The sequence below is a fragment of the Limanda limanda genome, chromosome 1, assembly GCF_963576545.1.
Source record: "Limanda limanda chromosome 1, fLimLim1.1, whole genome shotgun sequence".
In the NCBI taxonomy this organism is placed as follows: Eukaryota; Metazoa; Chordata; class Actinopteri; order Pleuronectiformes; family Pleuronectidae; genus Limanda; species Limanda limanda.
The window spans coordinates 19,782,118-19,798,695 of record NC_083636.1 but is presented as its reverse complement, the minus strand read 5'-3'; the positions used below and the strand labels follow the sequence as shown (position 1 = coordinate 19,798,695).

The window sequence follows — 16,578 nt, the reverse complement described above, 5'->3', positions numbered from 1 at the left end:
GCATTTCTCCTTGAGTCTACTGGGCACATTTCCCTGTAGTCGATGTGAGGGGGGGCTGGTGTCAATGCTACTGAAAGATTAACAAGGGATTACTACTTTGACTGCTACAAGTTTTGTTGTTTCACATTTTGCACAAAATAGATATATTTTGGAAAGTTTTCTCCTCCTTGACTCGGTGCAGAATCAGGGAGGAGGCAGAGGAAAATATGAACAGTGGTTCAGATGATATCAGCTCTGGAGGTTCATCTCCTGCTGCTACTTGGCATGGAGGCTCCGTCCAGGGGGGTGAAACGAATCCATCAAAAGAGCGTCAACAGTTTAAAAATGAAAATGAGATGGAGAAGACAAATTTGTCTTTCAACACTATAGCTGAGAACAGCAGATTTGAGGGTAAGTATTATAAGTTGTATCCCTATGTCCTGAAAAGAGCACTAAAGAAATGGATCTGAATATTAACTGATTTGTTATTAAGCAGGATCACTCAAACAATACTTAACCGATTCCATTCATTTCCTTTTAAGAAAAAGTAGATAAAACTAAGTGTTCAGTCAGAGGCTGAACAGAGGAGCTGCAGCATTGGACAGTCTGAGGTAAGTGGTGTGTTTTCTGAAAATTTGAGCATGTAAACCTTTTATAAATAAAATTATGAGCATGTATATCATCTCCTTTAACATGGAGAGATGGGGCATTAGCTACAGACAGAGGTTAATGCTCTTTAGATAAAGAGATGATCAACTTTAACTGGAACACGTCCAAATTAATATGGAAATATATTAAAACTCAATTTCCCAGATGTGATTGAAGTGTTTTCAATGCACTGCAACAATGAACACCTGATGTTAACCAAGTTCTGATCTAACGTGACCTGAGATTATCCTGGTGTGTGTGTGTGTGTGTCTTCACTAATGGAGGCCTGAGACAGAAGATTTCTCAGCCGTCCTCTGACACACTGTCATGGCCCCTGGTTTCCCCCCTGGTGGCCGAGCCGAGGACATTTAATCATCGCTCGGTAATATGACCGACTCAGAGCTCGGCCTTCGGGGCACATTAGCAATTCCATGGCAACAATTAATCACAGTCAATTATGGGACATGTCATTGTCATTGCAGAACTAGTGGATAGTTTTACCAGCGGTGCTCGAGTGGAGACTAATCTCCACAGACGCATTAATAAAGGACACGTGAAGGAGGGTCACCTGTGTTTGAACAGAGTCACTTCTTTTTAAAGACACTAACACTCAGTTTGATGTTTTAATAAGAACAGAATCACACTTTTATAGTAACCTGGCTGCGATGCAGTCGGAGGCGGACGGACCATCTGGAGAACTGGGAGTTCACCTGCTGGGCTAAATGAAACAAAAGCGTAGTGCTATATCCAAATGTGATTTCTTTTTTTTACACCCCTCATCTGTTCAATGAGGAAAGAGACTCCAGGGGCAAGAGAGGCAGCACTGGTCGCTCATTTTTCTATTTTCTCATTTTTACACATTGGAAAAGCAGTGGGGCACCGACTGCAAATGTGGAGGCTGAGAAAAGAGAGAACAAATAATGTGCCGGGACACAAATGCTACACAATGATTCATTCATTTTGGAGGCAGCAGACATCAGTGCAGCACTAGTGATGTTCCAGCTATTAAGCTGCCTTGAGCCTCTTCTGGAAAAAGCTCCCATGGACGGCCAAAGCAGCGAGTGTAAAAATAGCCACGATATAATAAAGGAGATTTCATTTTTTTTAAACAAAAGAGTTCAAGCGCACAATGAGGAGGAAGATGCTGGAAAAAACATCCATTATCTTTGAATCCTACCATTTGACAGCTGTACACACAAATAACTCATAATGCTAAAGCTCCAGTAATCAATGAATCAATATTTGTATTAATTGAAAGGCTGAAAAAACGGGAAAACACCACAAAGCTTTTTAGCCTCTTTTATCTCAGTGTATTATCTTTCATCCCTATTTTTTTTCTAGTTAATATATTTGTTCGCCATTGGTAACTTCCTGTATGTTGAACTTTTTAAGGCTTTTTAAGGTGAAGTTTAATCAGAGACATATATCTGTTGATTTGTTTCAGGATTTGTCTTTCTCTCAATGTCCCAAATTAAATCATTACACTGTTAATGTGTCAATTAAGCTGCTATAATGCTTAATTCATGAAAAACGTGACATTGTTGTTTATAAAGCTCATCATTACTTCCAGAGACTCACTGCATCGCTCACAGGGGCAGTGTGTGTGTGTGTGTGTGTGTGTGTGTGTGTGTGTGTGTGTGTGTGTGTGTGTGTGTGTGTGTGTGTGTTTGTCAGATAGTCTAACTTCAGTAGAAAACTCATTAAAACATAGGTAACGTACAGTCAGTGTCTCTGGATATCTGGAGGCAGGAGAGTTTAAAAAGGACGACTTGAAGGAAACAGCAGCATGAAACCATCTGTTTCACCCCCAGGATCCAGTGATGATGGGGCACAGAAGGATTCATTGAATAGTTTATTGTTGAATTATAAATAATCAACCCATTTTTAAACAGATTGAATGTTTTTTTACCGAGTTTAGATCTTCTGAGACCTCGGCTCTATTTTCTTCTTTATTATTTAAAAACAAGAGAATATCTCCTGAGCTTCCTTCCTTCCTTCCTTCCTTCCTTCCTTCCTATACATACCTACCTATCCATCCATCCATCATCCCACCAACCCACCTGCCAATTCATCTGTCTATCTATTTATCTATTAAACCCATATGCATCTACCGACTCTATCTACACCTTTAGCATCAATCTACCTACCTATCAATCTCTCTATCTATACTCGTCTTTCCAGCGGGAGTCAAATGTCCACACTCGTTTTTCATACAAATGAGAAATGAGGGTCCGATGATGCAAGACGCTGCAAAAATATTATGAATTATCAGTTTTGTAAAGTCCAATCTGTTTCACAATCTGATAACACGGCCGCTGCTGCCGAAGCCGTCACGGTCACTTCTCTTTGGCCCTTGAGAGCTGAGGGGAAAACACAATCAGGCCCAGTTTCCCCATAATGACTCTCAGTCCAAAGACATTTCTGAAATGTAGTTTCATTGTCTCTCATCATCAAATCTTAGCTTTTTCCTGATATTTCCAGTCTGTGGTGGAAATAAAGTGGGAGATTACACGTTCTCTCTCCCTCGTTCTATTGACGTCATCCTTGCTGCAGCTCACATGAGGGGAGGGGGGGAGGAACTTCTAAATGGATCCTTCTTTACTCTGTCTAATGGCTCTTTTAGGGACTTTAATTGCTCTTTTGTGAAGATGTGAGGGAAGTACCACTGCAGCAGTCTGCAGCGGTACTTCCCTCACACTCTCTTATGTGTGAGCTCCATTATCTACTGCGTCATATGTACTTAAATAGTACTGCACCATTAATATTTCAATTGAGGGCTTTTTTTTGTTGAATTTTTACTATCATTGGTGCAAACTTAATATAAAAAGGGAAATAATAAACTTTGACCTGCAGGTGGCACTAGATGAATATCAGAGGGTATCTAGAGTCATCAGCTTTTATCCTCTGGCTCATATGAACATTTATAACAATGTTCATGGAAATCCAGCGACAGATAGATGCGTCAATTGTTCACCCAAAGATTGTTGTTTTCATGTTCATGTTCTTGCAACCAAAGATAGCCAGAATGTGAGGCAGGTTGTTATAGCAAATTCTTTAATTTCTTAATTCATGCAACGTCCTTTACTCTGCGTAAAAACTCTTAAAAATGAATTGATGAAAAGCTATGAACAAAAGGTATTTCTAGCTCTAAGAAGAAATAATCACAATTAAGCATCAAACTCAAACCTGAACTGTCTCAAGCTGAACAGCTACTTAAAACCCACTGATACACATCGGATCAAGTCTTTCTGTAACCTTGAGATAAAGCTGCACTTCACTCGGGCTAAATAAAAACACCTTCTTACAGTAAATTAATCATGACTTGGCGATAAACTGCCAGAGGAACTGATGAATGACACAGCTCCTGAAGACAAAGGCTCATTCCCAACACCAGCAGTGATTAGAGCGTCCTGTGAAGTCCCCTCTCATCGGAGCCCTACTGCAAACAGCTGCTGCTATTTGTCTCCAAACAGCTGCCCCCCCGTCTTTTCCTTTTTTTGTTGTGGCTGGAAACAGTGAGGTGAGAAGTAAGAGCAGCCTGTTCAATTCAGCGCCTTATTACCTCAAAACTTCCATTAGGCCTCTGGGCTTCCTCCAGAACACTCTATTAGTAAGTCTGCATTATCTCTACCCAGCGCCGCTGTAAAGGCCACGGTGTAATGTCCGTCTCACCGGGGCACGACAAGAATGTAAAGTGGATGTTTTAACACGGACGACTGCAGCCGCCGCAGCGACCGGTTGCGGTGGAGGAGCGGAGAGAGAGGCGGGCTCCGGGGTGTCAGGTTGATGGGTAATAATTATTAATGAAGAACATCTGGCTGTCTGCAGAGGGGTGTCGCACACTTCACTGCTTACACATGCTGGTCCAGTCGAGCGCACGCATTCCACCTCATCGCAAAGATATTCACTTGAGTTTAATCAGGGTCCAACACGATTGTACGTCGACATTGACAAGAGACGTCAGATCAGGAAAAATTCCTCCTGCACACGAGAGGATTGTAAGATCTTAACCGATTATAAAAACGGTTTACTTGTGAGGACGCACACACACCAGTTGACCCAGTGTGAGATGACACACTCTGCGTTTGAAGGATTCTAGAGACATGGGAACTCACGGAAACCATAGTAATCAAATGTGAGGTTAGAATAGGAACTCAGAAGAGCACATACATCCACCAAGGCCCAGCAGTCCCCTAAAATCCAATCAAGCTGTACCACATCTAATACACTCATAGATACCAATTCCCCAAATGTGCCTGTTTGTTTTTTTTCATCAAGATCCACGAGTGATTCCCTGGGAAATCTGTGAAAATGTTGAAAAACACCGTGTTACATAAGCAGTTCTCCCTTCACCCCGAAACCATCCTTCCACCACATCCCGTGGAAATCAGCTCTGATTTCAAACTTTGTGTCCTTGTAGAACAGATCTCTAAAAAGGATGAGACACAAAAAAGCCTCATTACAGTGTTTTTAATTGTCTCTGATATCGTATTTAAATTTGTCCGGCTGTTTTTAGGGTGTGACCGGTCATTCTTGAAACAAATCTTTGGCTTCTTCCCATTCGCTGCTGCCGTCCAAGTCCTCATGTGATTACATTTGGCAAGTAAACTGCAGAAATCCTTCTCCTCCCTCCAGCCTCCGTCCTCCACCCTCCGTCCTTGTTCTTCCATTGTGTTCTGTGTTTGTATTTCAGCCTTTAGAAATGTTGTCAGTGGATTAGAGAGCACAAAAGAACACACAGAGATCTTTTTGAATAGAGTCCCAAGGTGAGTTTCCAATCCAGGAACACAATACATTGCTTGTATTCTTGTTGGAGACATTTAGAGACATAGAGTTGCGGTGCACTGAGTCAGAACACAAAGTAAATGAGTGGATGCAAACAGTGAAGAGAAAGTGTCCCAACTTGAAACTTTCCCCAAATGACACCACCTCATGAGCAGGAAGAAACTGGAGGAAAAGAACATTTACTCTTAGATCTGAATCTTCTCCGTCTTTAAAGTCTTTCATTTGACCTTGAATGACCAAAATCAAGCTTGTGATACTTCAGCCGCTAAATATTACAAACGAGAACACAAAGTGAGAAACAGCCAATGCATTATACTAATTTACCCTGAAAACAAACATGGTCTTACATCTTCCTTTTGGAAAAGTACTCCACTTATTCCTCACGCAGCTCTTTCATCTCTATTTTAATCTGGGCAGCGCTGAGCCGTGATGTGCGAGCGGGATCCCGTGACAGGTACCAGGGGACATTAAGCCATTATACAATAATGAATCCAGCCTCATGTAATTACTGCAGCAACAGACTACAAGCTTTTCTAGTGAGCGTGTGTGTGTGTGTGTGTGTGTGAGGAGGGTTGTTGTGTAGGCATGTCCTCGCTGTCCTCTTAAAGGTGGTGGGATACAAATAAGGAAAATGGCTGCACCCAGTACTTCTACAAGTCTCGAAACCAACGCCCAAGCTGACACGGAGTCGTCCTATAATAATATTTGACAGCCATCCCCAGCTCCTGCCTTTTTCTAATATAAGCTGGTGAGCATTCAACCTGAGGGAACATGTGACAGTAAACTCCTCCTCAGCCCCCCCCACAACAATCCGCTCACCCCCTTTTATTCACCTGAAATCCTGGAGACTCTACGATGGACCGACAGGAGGAAGTGAATGACGCTGTGACCTCAGAGAGGACGGAGGAGGCGGAGTACAGAAAGGACAAAAGTGACAGCAGGAACCTTTCTCTTTGCTTTGACATGTCAATTATCAAGACGCTGCAAAGGACATGGAGCGACAGTATCTTCAGCAGCTGAAGTGGCTGAAATTGGCTTTAAAAAAGAGAAACACAACCTTACAGCTGAGACGTCTTTGTGCCATTTACTGACTAGATAAAGGAGCTTTTATCAAATTAAGAGAAAATATAGTAAATGTGTCTCATTCTTCCTTCTTTCTCCTCCGTCAGGCGATGCCGAGAAATGGGTCAGATGATGAGATTAGGAGAAATGATGCATGGCGAAGCAGGAGAAGTATTTTAGCGCTAATATAATGAAAAATGAGAAGAGAGAGCGGTCGGCCTCAAGATGAAACGTAACACCTCCCTGAGACTCTCTGCATCTGAAGCGATTCCATTATCCCAGATACTGAGCGTGGGATAATGGAGCAGAGACAATGGGAGAGCGCTCTGAGTCTCAGCTTTTCTTAATACACAGGGATATAAATGACATCTTGTTGAAATGCAGGTTGTTAGAGAAAAGAAAAGGGAAGCGAGTGTGTTTTTTAAAATAATCGTTAATCATGAGAATAACGTCTGTTTGTGGAGCGTGCAAACAGAAGCTCACGTCCGCCCCGGCACAAATCATATTTCATCACTGGCTCCAGTAAACAATCGCTTCCTGGGAAGAATCACTGTGCGTTTTTCTGACACCTTCTCACAGGGAGAAGAGGGATTCCTCTGTTTGTGGAACCCTGAAAAGAAAAAAGCTCTTTTCCTCTCTGACTGTTCACAGCAGGACTCCCGATGACTCACGCTTCAATCTGGCTTCTGTCAACCTGGGAAAAAAACACAGAGCGAGAGAAACCGCCGGAATCTTTAAAGCCCACGAGATCAAAAACACGTCATCCTGACAGTCGAAGTGATAATTATGTGTTTAGCTGTCAAATTAAAAGACGAGATGATGATTTAGTCGTTGTATGTTGAGGTCAATGTGGCGACACCTGAGGTTACTATGGTAACTATGGTGCAGGTTAATTAAACAGCAAAGTCTCTATTAGGTATGGGTGTCGATGGCTGGTTTCATTTTGCATCTGGTGCGACGAACAAACAACTAGATTCTAATGATTCCCTTTTCAAATCCTATCTTGTATCTCCTCTTATCCATTTTTTATTAGAGTGCAATACAGAAAGGTGACAGGTTCTCATTGTTTGCCGACAGACAGAAGACCGACATGGCAGCGGCAGATTGGATCAGCTGTCGTTTTTATTACCTTCGCCGAGGAGGTCATGTTGGTGTTTGTTTGGTTACATGCATGTTCCACCTCTCTTCTGAGCGTGTGAGAGAATTCTGTTTTATGGAGTAAAAACCATTAATAATTTCCCATATGAAATCTTAAGGGTTTCAGCTTCAACACAGTTCATGTTTTGAATATTTGGGCACCTCAGCGGTGGAGGCACGCCCAGCTGCAGGAATGGAGGGCCCCATTACGGGAGACCTGCTCTGTATTACATTACTCAGTTTATTTGCCCAGTGGCTGTTCTCTGACCCACGGGGCAGCCGCTGTGCCGACAGATGAACGCCTTTCCCCCGTCACACCTGCTCACAAAATGTCAGCTCGCCGCCTATACATCCCATAAGTCTGACATGGCACATGAAGGGAAACTTTAAATAAGTCCTTCATGGTCAAGCGTGAGACTAAGGGAAAAGACCCAAACACCCGGAGCGCCAAGCGTCCAAATCTGCCGCCGGCGCTCTGCTCCCCCTCGCTCGGACACAGACATGAAATATGAGGACAGGGAGATAATGGTGACCTCAGAACTGAAGCAGCCCTCTTACCTCTCCAGCTCCAAAGAATGAAATTACAGATACAGTGATGAATGTTGCTCTTGAACATCCTCTATTACTCGTTAACTAGGGAACAAGTCGGGTGGGAAACTGTCCCGACATGTGGCCTTGTGTTTGAGCACTTCTACTTTCAACTGCTCCTGTTTACTGCTTAGGTTAAAAGAGATTTTTTATTTCACCTGTTTGGACGTTTTGTTATTGTGCAGATTCACTCTGAGCCACAGACTCCTGTTTCTGCTGTGATACCAGAGGTGATGCATCATTATCACATTATTTCTCTATATGAGAATTAGAGCAATCACCGTAAATCAACCGCCGCCCCCCACTGAGATGACTGACATCCTCTATCAGCTTCTGCTCTGCATCATTTCTCACACAGGGAAAATCAGCTTATTCCTACATTTGTACAGTAACCTGAACAAAAGCAGGAAATCTGGTGTCCCCTGTAGTTCCTGCAGGAGTTGTGCAGGATCAATTTACATTCTAAAGGGTTCGGATCTGCTGCACTGACATGAAAGTTAATGACCTCAGTTAATGGGACCTAACTCCGAGCAATAGTAAACAGGAAGCCCCTCAGGAAGGAAAACAAACGCTGGTTATGGTTGATCTGTTTATAGGTGCATTTTACTGTCTTAAACCAATCTCAGTTGCATAACTTTGGACAGTGGGAGGAAGGAGAGGGCCAGCGACTAACCAGAAGGTTTATGGTTCGATCCCCGGCACCTCCAGTGTCCAGATACTGAGCCCCAAATTGCTAATGACGGCCATTCAAATACCATTTAACATCTACTCTCATTACATGGGAACCCGAGGCTCCAGCAGGGCGTCAGGTGCCCAAACCACAATGCTAATCGTTCTGCAGGTAAACGTTTGACCTGATGATGGTGTGATGGCGTTTGGAACATCAGGATATCACCATATTCATTATGATTCCTCCACTGGGCACCGTGTATATCAGATTTCATGGAGCTCTCATGGTCTGCATGTTGTCAGGCTCCATCCTCTGTGCATCTTGTGAAAATACATTGTGATATTTCCGTCTGGACCCACAAAGCATCGGTGGAGCCGGTGGAGCATGATGCTCGTCAGTGATATGATCCTCTGGGTCATTGCAGCCTAACAACAACTTAAATGTCTCATCATGAAAATCACCAGAGTGGATTATCACTTCCCCGTGTGTCCCTTTTATTCTTAGCGACCGTAAAAATCTTTTTATCTTCCAGTGAGTGAGAGTGAAAACTATTGTGTTTCACCGTCAGACTTTATCTTGAAATTAATTTTTTGGTGATACAAGTTTATTTTGTTAACTTTAGAACCGCCTGTCTTGTTTTAATACACGTTCGACAGATTCCTACATAAAACAGACAACAGCACTACATCTGTCTGACATGTATAACCAGCGCGGTTTATTTATCTACAACGCCCGTGTTGGAGAACTGAGGTTATATCTCACCTGTACAGCTCTGACTGATACTTACTCAGGTTTTCAGGAAGTCAAGACATGCAAAGTAAAACAAATACATGGTTTATTCTCAAAGAAAATCTTGGGCTAGCAAATTTGAAACCAGCTGACTTTTTGAGTTGACATTTCTGGGATATGTCAGATTTCCCGAAACACTCAAGCCTCTTTTCCACTTGTCAAAAAACCCCCAATGACATCTGGCTTTTATCTGCAATGTGAACGGATTCGATCAGAATCAGGTTAAATGGCTCTGCTGTAGAAACAGTTTTTTATTGGCCCCGATCGGCGGTGATGGAAACACGACACCGGGCTGAACGTGATGATTCCTCCTTCCTCTTTACTTTGGACGTCTAGAAACTGACGCTGCACATTTCTGCGACTCTGTGGCAAGCATTGACCTTCCAGGCGTGAGCAGCCCTGAACGTTTGTGTACTTTTTCGTTTTTCAAATTTTGGGAACAACATGTAACAGCGAGGCGAGAGAGCTTCTCAGTCTCTGGTGGGTTTGTATTTACCTGCACTCAAAAAACTATACTTGCTAGTTTGGGGGTGAAAAGGGGAATTGTTTGACTCAAATAGGAAGAATTTGTTGGGGACTCTGTTCAGCTGGTGATTATTTCTGGCAGCAGGTCGGTGTTCATGAAAGATGAAAGCAGAGCAGCTCATTGGTGTGTTTTTAATCATGGAGCTCTATGATTAAAAACACAGGGGAATACATCACGTTTGGGAAACAAGGGTAAATACTTGTTTTAGGTTTGGATTTGATGGGAGTTATTTGACTATTAGATAAATAGAGAATATCACAGGCGGTTAATTGGATACTTCAGAGACTTTACACGAGAGTTGCAGCAAATCTGCTCCTTTGCGTTTCTTGCAGAGACAGATGGAAACTTGCAGAAAGTCGCAGCTTCAACGCAATCACAAGTTCTCAATCTCGTCATCAATCTGTTCCCATGACGCCACCAAATCCACTGGAGCCGGTCGGCCGCCACATGTCGGCCCTCGGGCAGCGTTTGACTGGACGACCCCGGAGGTGAGGAGGCCCGGCTGAGGGATTCGAACACGCGGCGCATTAAACAGGAAGCAAACTGCAGCCGCTGCAGCTTTTCTCTATCCTTTGATGCGAGGACGTGAACAGAATGTTCCTCAATGTTTTGGACTGTATATTATTCACATTAGCAAACAGCAAACGCATGAGAGCTGCTTTATAATGCACACATGCATCCCACCAGCAATTAGAGGAGGAGCACTCACTTATTAGCTTTTATGCTTTATGTATGTGTCACTGGTGCATTTCCTGCTGCTGACGTGCAGGATAATTGATTTGCAATGAAGGAAAATCATATAATTATTGAACTAAAAGCCTCAAAGTAAGAACAAGTACTACATATACTTTATTATAAAATAATAATATAGTTTTTAATAGAAATCCATTTACCTACAACATTAATTATCAAATAATAGACTGTTATTTTTCCCACTCGGGAGGAAGTGTAATAGATTTTGATTTGTAGTTACTGACATTTTAATAATGTATAATAACTGTGCGTCAAGCGGCTACTGAATAATATTGGTTTGTATATATATATATATTGATGGGGGGGGGGCATGGTTTTAAAGTTGTTAGCACCGTCTCCTCACAGGAAGGTTCTTGGTTCAAATCCCCCAGAGCCTTTCTGTATAGACGCACGTTATTCTGCATGTTCTCTTAGTGGGTTTTTCTCCAACCTCCTCCCACAGTCCACACGCACGCAGCTCAGTTTAATAGCCTGCAGGTGTAAATAATAGTCGGTCTCTGTCGACGCTCTGATACGCAGGCGACCTGTCCACGCTGTGCTCTCCGGCTCCGGGCCCCCGTGACCCCGTGACCCTCACAGGATGAGCAGTATGGATAATGGATGGATGTAATTACTGCCCAGAAACCGCTACTGTAAGCAGAGGCAAACTTATGGATGTCAGGGGGAAACTGGGTGAGTGGGAAAGTGGAATGTCGTCTTCTCATTATGATTGAATTTACTTTGTGAAGTTATGTCCAAGTTGAAAAACATCTCAGTGATCAGTGGTGAGAGTAGTCGTACAGTAACATTATACTTCTATTTAAGTAAAAGTAATACAAAATTGACAAAAATGTACTCAAATAAACCACAAACAAAATACTTTCAACTGCTGCTTTCCACATTTTTATGTTATTATTCTCACGTTATTATTATTAAGTGACGTAAATGTAAATGCATCTTCTTCCCTTGTGGCTGTTTCACAAACTGTCTCCACCGACTGAATCACTGCTCTGACGCAACGTGTGTCGGTGATTTACAGGAGAAGACTATAAATCCTGACTTTAATCAATGATGCATCGAGGACTCGTGCTTTATAAAGGGCCACAGGGTTGAACAGTCATCCAGGGAGAATTTAACAGAGTCACACATAGAGCAAATGTCTGGAGGGGGGGCTGATCTGTGGCTGGGGAGTGTACGAGGATGGAGGGCTGGGGGAGTGTCGGAGTTAAAAGGTGCAGCCCCTTTTTTTCAGGTCGAGGTTAAAAGCCTCGACCTTGGATTTAAAACGGTCCCCAGACGCGACTCGTAAACAGGTGTTAGAACAGCTGGAATAGAACGGTTCCTGACTGCAGTGTGTCAGTGTGGGAGAGGGCGGGGGGGAGAGGAGAGCTGGACGAGGAGAGAGGTGACAGTGGAGTAGCGGGGGGGGGGGGGGAGGGATGGGGTTGGACTCGGACCACCGCGACAGCCAACGGGGATCGGGAGTGTGCATCCCCTTCACACTAATGCGACAATTTGGCAAATGGACGTCGGAATAAAGTCCTGGAGCGGATCAGGTTTAATGTGCTGAACAATAACTGCTGCATTTATAACGTCTCCTGAGGTGTTACACTCACTGTGATCATCAAACGTTCACTTCCGAGGGACACTGGCTGCAGCCGGAAGGGGCCGGCACTTTATGTCACCATTTAATGTCTTTAAATTAGATTCTTCAAATTTAATAGAACTTGAAATTTAAAGTCAGCCAGGGGAGAAAAGCTTCAGAAGCAAGAATTGAAATGATAATTGACCTTTAAACGATATATTCCAAGAACAGATGATCAATAACATGTGTTTTAGGGTGAAATAAATTACCCTGATGCATATTTACCAAGAAGGAAACGGCTCAACAAACAAGGTGGATGTACTGAAGTGTGGTTTTTGATCATGTGAATAAAATGCACCTCTTTATGCAACTATCAGAGCATTAAGAATAACAGAATGTGATCAGTTAGAGGTGGTTTGAGTTCATTAGATCCCACCGGGAGCAATGAGAAGTCATGAGTTACCACCGCAGACTGTCAGAGGTCTCCAGAGCAGCTCCATCATATTTCTCAATTGTTTCTCCTCCATGAATCTAATCCAAAGGTCATTTTGTGCGATGAGGCTCAACTGAGTTAAAACACTCTTCTCAAATGCAAACTTTATTCTGCAAACTTCTCTTGATCTCCCCAACGAGTTTAATGTATACATACATCAGATAGTGTATATAGAAATGTAGACAGTCGATTTTTCTATATCCTTGTATAAAGGAATACGAATATTAGTTATAACGTATTTATTGACTCAAGTACTGTACCTGCAAACAGATGTTGCAGGTAAAAGATTTCACATTCAAGTTTGTAAAATGGGACCGATTAAACTGCCCGAAACAAATTACCTCCAATTCCAACAACTGCAAAGTTAAAGATCATCTTAAATGTAAATTTCTCAGGGAACAAGCCAATAATACAATAGAACACTGACAGGAGTCGTTCTGCCTAACGAGTAACTGGATTTTTTTTACCATTTAATTAGGTTTGAAGCCAACACTTGTGTCGTTGGACATTTTAATGATGGATAATTTTGTCTGAGAGTATTTTTATAGTGTTGTTGCTGGCAAAGAAAATCTGCTCCCCAATAAACCAATAAACTCACATGTTATCACTAGATTACAGATGGTTATGTGGTCATATCGTCACAGTTAACCTTGAGTCAGAATTTCTATTTTTCAAATGCACTAATGGGGAATCCTGAGAGCACATTTCCTGCTCATTGCTCGCCTGAGGAGAAATAAATTGGAACATTCGTATTCACTTCCTGCTTCACTGTGTTAAAACCCCTCTATGACTCCTCTGACACTGTGTAATGACGTCGGCGCTTCACTCACTCAGCTCAGCGATGCTGCCCACCCGGGTGGCGAGGAGCGACTGCTCCAGTGTGCGGAGCTCGGCCTGCGAGTAGCCCTGGCCCTCGCCGCCCCTCCCGGAGCGCTGCTGGTCCCGGTGCAGGTTCAAACTCTCCGGCAGGCTCAGTGCACCTGCAGACGTCAGAGAGAAAAGGTCAGAAACAGGACTACATGATTAAAAGCACTAAAAGTTTCCCTCTGCAGGCACATATTCTACTACTTCTAACTTTATGCTGATTTAGAGTGAATCACCGACTCTGTGGGGGGAAAGCATTTTCAGAGAAATATATTCAAAGCGGAGATTTTAAAAACCCACATTTATTCCACATGAGGCAACGAAAGAGCAAACATTGATTTAAATGATTAAAAAGGAGACAAAGTGGCCGATTCACACTGTGCACAGCGCTCGTGCTATTGTCCATAAAGCTTTTAGCATCCATGCAGACAGTCAGACCTCATAGTTTCAGGTGCAGCTGTGCATCTACCTGCAAGTTTGTACTCTTTAGTTTGTGTACCTGTCACTCGAACACTGCACCGTGAGAGTGACCTCCCTGCATGTGCACCCCCCCTTCCGCAATAGATTGAATAAAGTCTGTTTTTGCGTAATCAGTGCACGATTTTGGCAGAATTGCTCATTATCTGAAATAAATCGTCTCTTTGGTGAAATCTCAGGCCTCTCATGATTCAACATCACTCTCTCAATTCAGTACGTGCACTCTAATTAAACCAATGAGGCTGAGAGGCACGTTTGCTACTTCACAGTCGTAAATTCAAAGCATGACCTTGCACATTTGCCTCTTTACGTCTTGTTTTGATCACAGGTGTGTTGTGCATTTCTTTTTTCCAGAGCTGGCAAAAGGAGGCGCAGCAGCTAATGTCGGCTGTAGAGGATTAATCCATTTAGGTGCTGTTACTGCGGCCGGGGCTTTGTGAAGCTGCAGCGAATGGCTTGTGACAGATGGGATATTGAGTTTGCTGCAGGAGAAAGGGAAAGCACCACCACGCCGCATGCTAATCCTAACGACGCGGCGCAGGGGGGATACGCCGCTTCTAAACAAACAGTAATTACAACACGGAGGAGCTTAAGTCCGTTGATACCAGGCACATGAAACAAAGAGCCACACACAGCAGACACCGGCTCGGGAGTCTTATTTTGTAGGAGTTTTCCCGTCTGTGGAGAGAAGGGCAGGGAGTTCAGCTGCAGTTTCCTCCCACCATGTCTTCCCACAGTGTCCAGCCCAAGAATTCCAGTATTCCCCAGCCAGAGTCCTGCTCCCTCTTCTTCCCACAGCCTTTTCCGGGGAGGTCGGCTTTTTTTCTCGTTGGTTTTTTCAAAGCCACCACCAGTAATTATTTTAACAGCTTCTTTCCATCGACGTTCGACCGCCGAGCAGTATTGATGGAGCAGCTGGTATTAGGGTGTGTCTCCGATGGAATGGTTCAGTGAAATGTGTGGTGCTGATGTGACGCTTTGCAGCATTTTGCTTTTTTCCGGAGAGAAGCGCTGGTTTGAGTGGAAGATGAAAACCCAGCGACTGGGAATTGAGAGGTCGAGTCTTTATTTAGATATTATTTAATTTGATTGCAGGTCATCAGGGAGCTGCCTCACGCTGACATGCAGTCATTATGTAACCTCCACACATTCACCTCCGTCACAGCTGAATCTTGACCCGTGAATAACCATAGAAACACGGGGCCGGGGGAAAGAGATGTGCACGACATCAGACTGCAGCTGATTTACAGTCAGAGCCCGACCCCTTATTTCTCAAAGTGAATATTTACTCAGTTCGTGAAAGTGTCAGGTTATTGGTTTTACAGACTTTGGATTAGGACTCGCTCATCATGAGGTGGAGGGGGCGTCTCGGGTTTACCTGAAATTAATTGGTGTGTGCATGGTGTGGTCGGATCATATCTGATAAACAGGGTGATCAGTTAAATATGTGACTGACACTATGCAACTCCTGGGCCATTTAGTCCCAGTCTGTCACTGGTGAGTGGGTTCGATCCACTGGGAGAAGTGTAGAACTGACCGGGAGATGCAACTGTGAAGAGTGAAGCTGAACTGTAGATAGGTTAAAAAATACTTAGAAATCATTAAAAAACAGAGTTTATCTCCAATATTCAGCAGGAAACTGTTAAAGTGTGATGTATTCTCAACAGAGTTTGGTGGATGCGTTACAGTTCGGGTCAGGAAGCTGGGCATCATGGGTAATATCCATCGTTCAGTTGTTTTTCAGGTCAGTGAGTAGGACTAAGTGGTCAGAGACATGAAAATCATGAAAATACTCGTTTCCATCTGAAGCCCTCTGTGATTGAGCTTGTGATCCCGGAGGCCTTCAAGGAAAAGCCCGCCTGAAAGCACATCTCCAGAAGTGATGACATCAACTTAATCTGTTTGATAAATATTAAATAAACACGATTCCAGGATCCAGAGAGCGATGCGTGTTTCCCGAAACAAGATTAAACATCTTTCCAGTTTCACTCCTTCTGCACTGCAAATGTTTTCGGATTGCAAAGCTCCAAAGGGGAAAAGCAAAGTACGAATTCTTAAAGAAGACTTCACAGCAGCGATTCCTCAAACCTCCCGTAAAGAAGAAGCTGCCCCTCGCTCTCCATCTCCCGTCCTGGAGAGAAGAAGCACAGAAATCACCAGAACTTCCTCGGTAATCACGGCCTCCTCTGCTGGAGATTCTCTGCACTTGTATGTGTTTGTGAAGAAGGTTTGAATAATTCACA

General features: G+C 43.4%; 1 protein-coding gene across 1 annotated transcript in view; it reads right to left on the bottom strand.

The window, feature by feature from the left end:
* Nucleotides 1–16,578, bottom strand: part of btbd11a (BTB (POZ) domain containing 11a) — a 110,226-nt gene that overhangs the window by 20,039 nt on the left and 73,609 nt on the right. Inside the window, exon 2 of the mRNA XM_061069221.1 lies at nt 13,825–13,974. Within this exon, the coding sequence (XP_060925204.1) occupies nt 13,825–13,974 (150 nt within the window). The remainder of the gene's footprint in view (nt 1–13,824; nt 13,975–16,578) is intronic.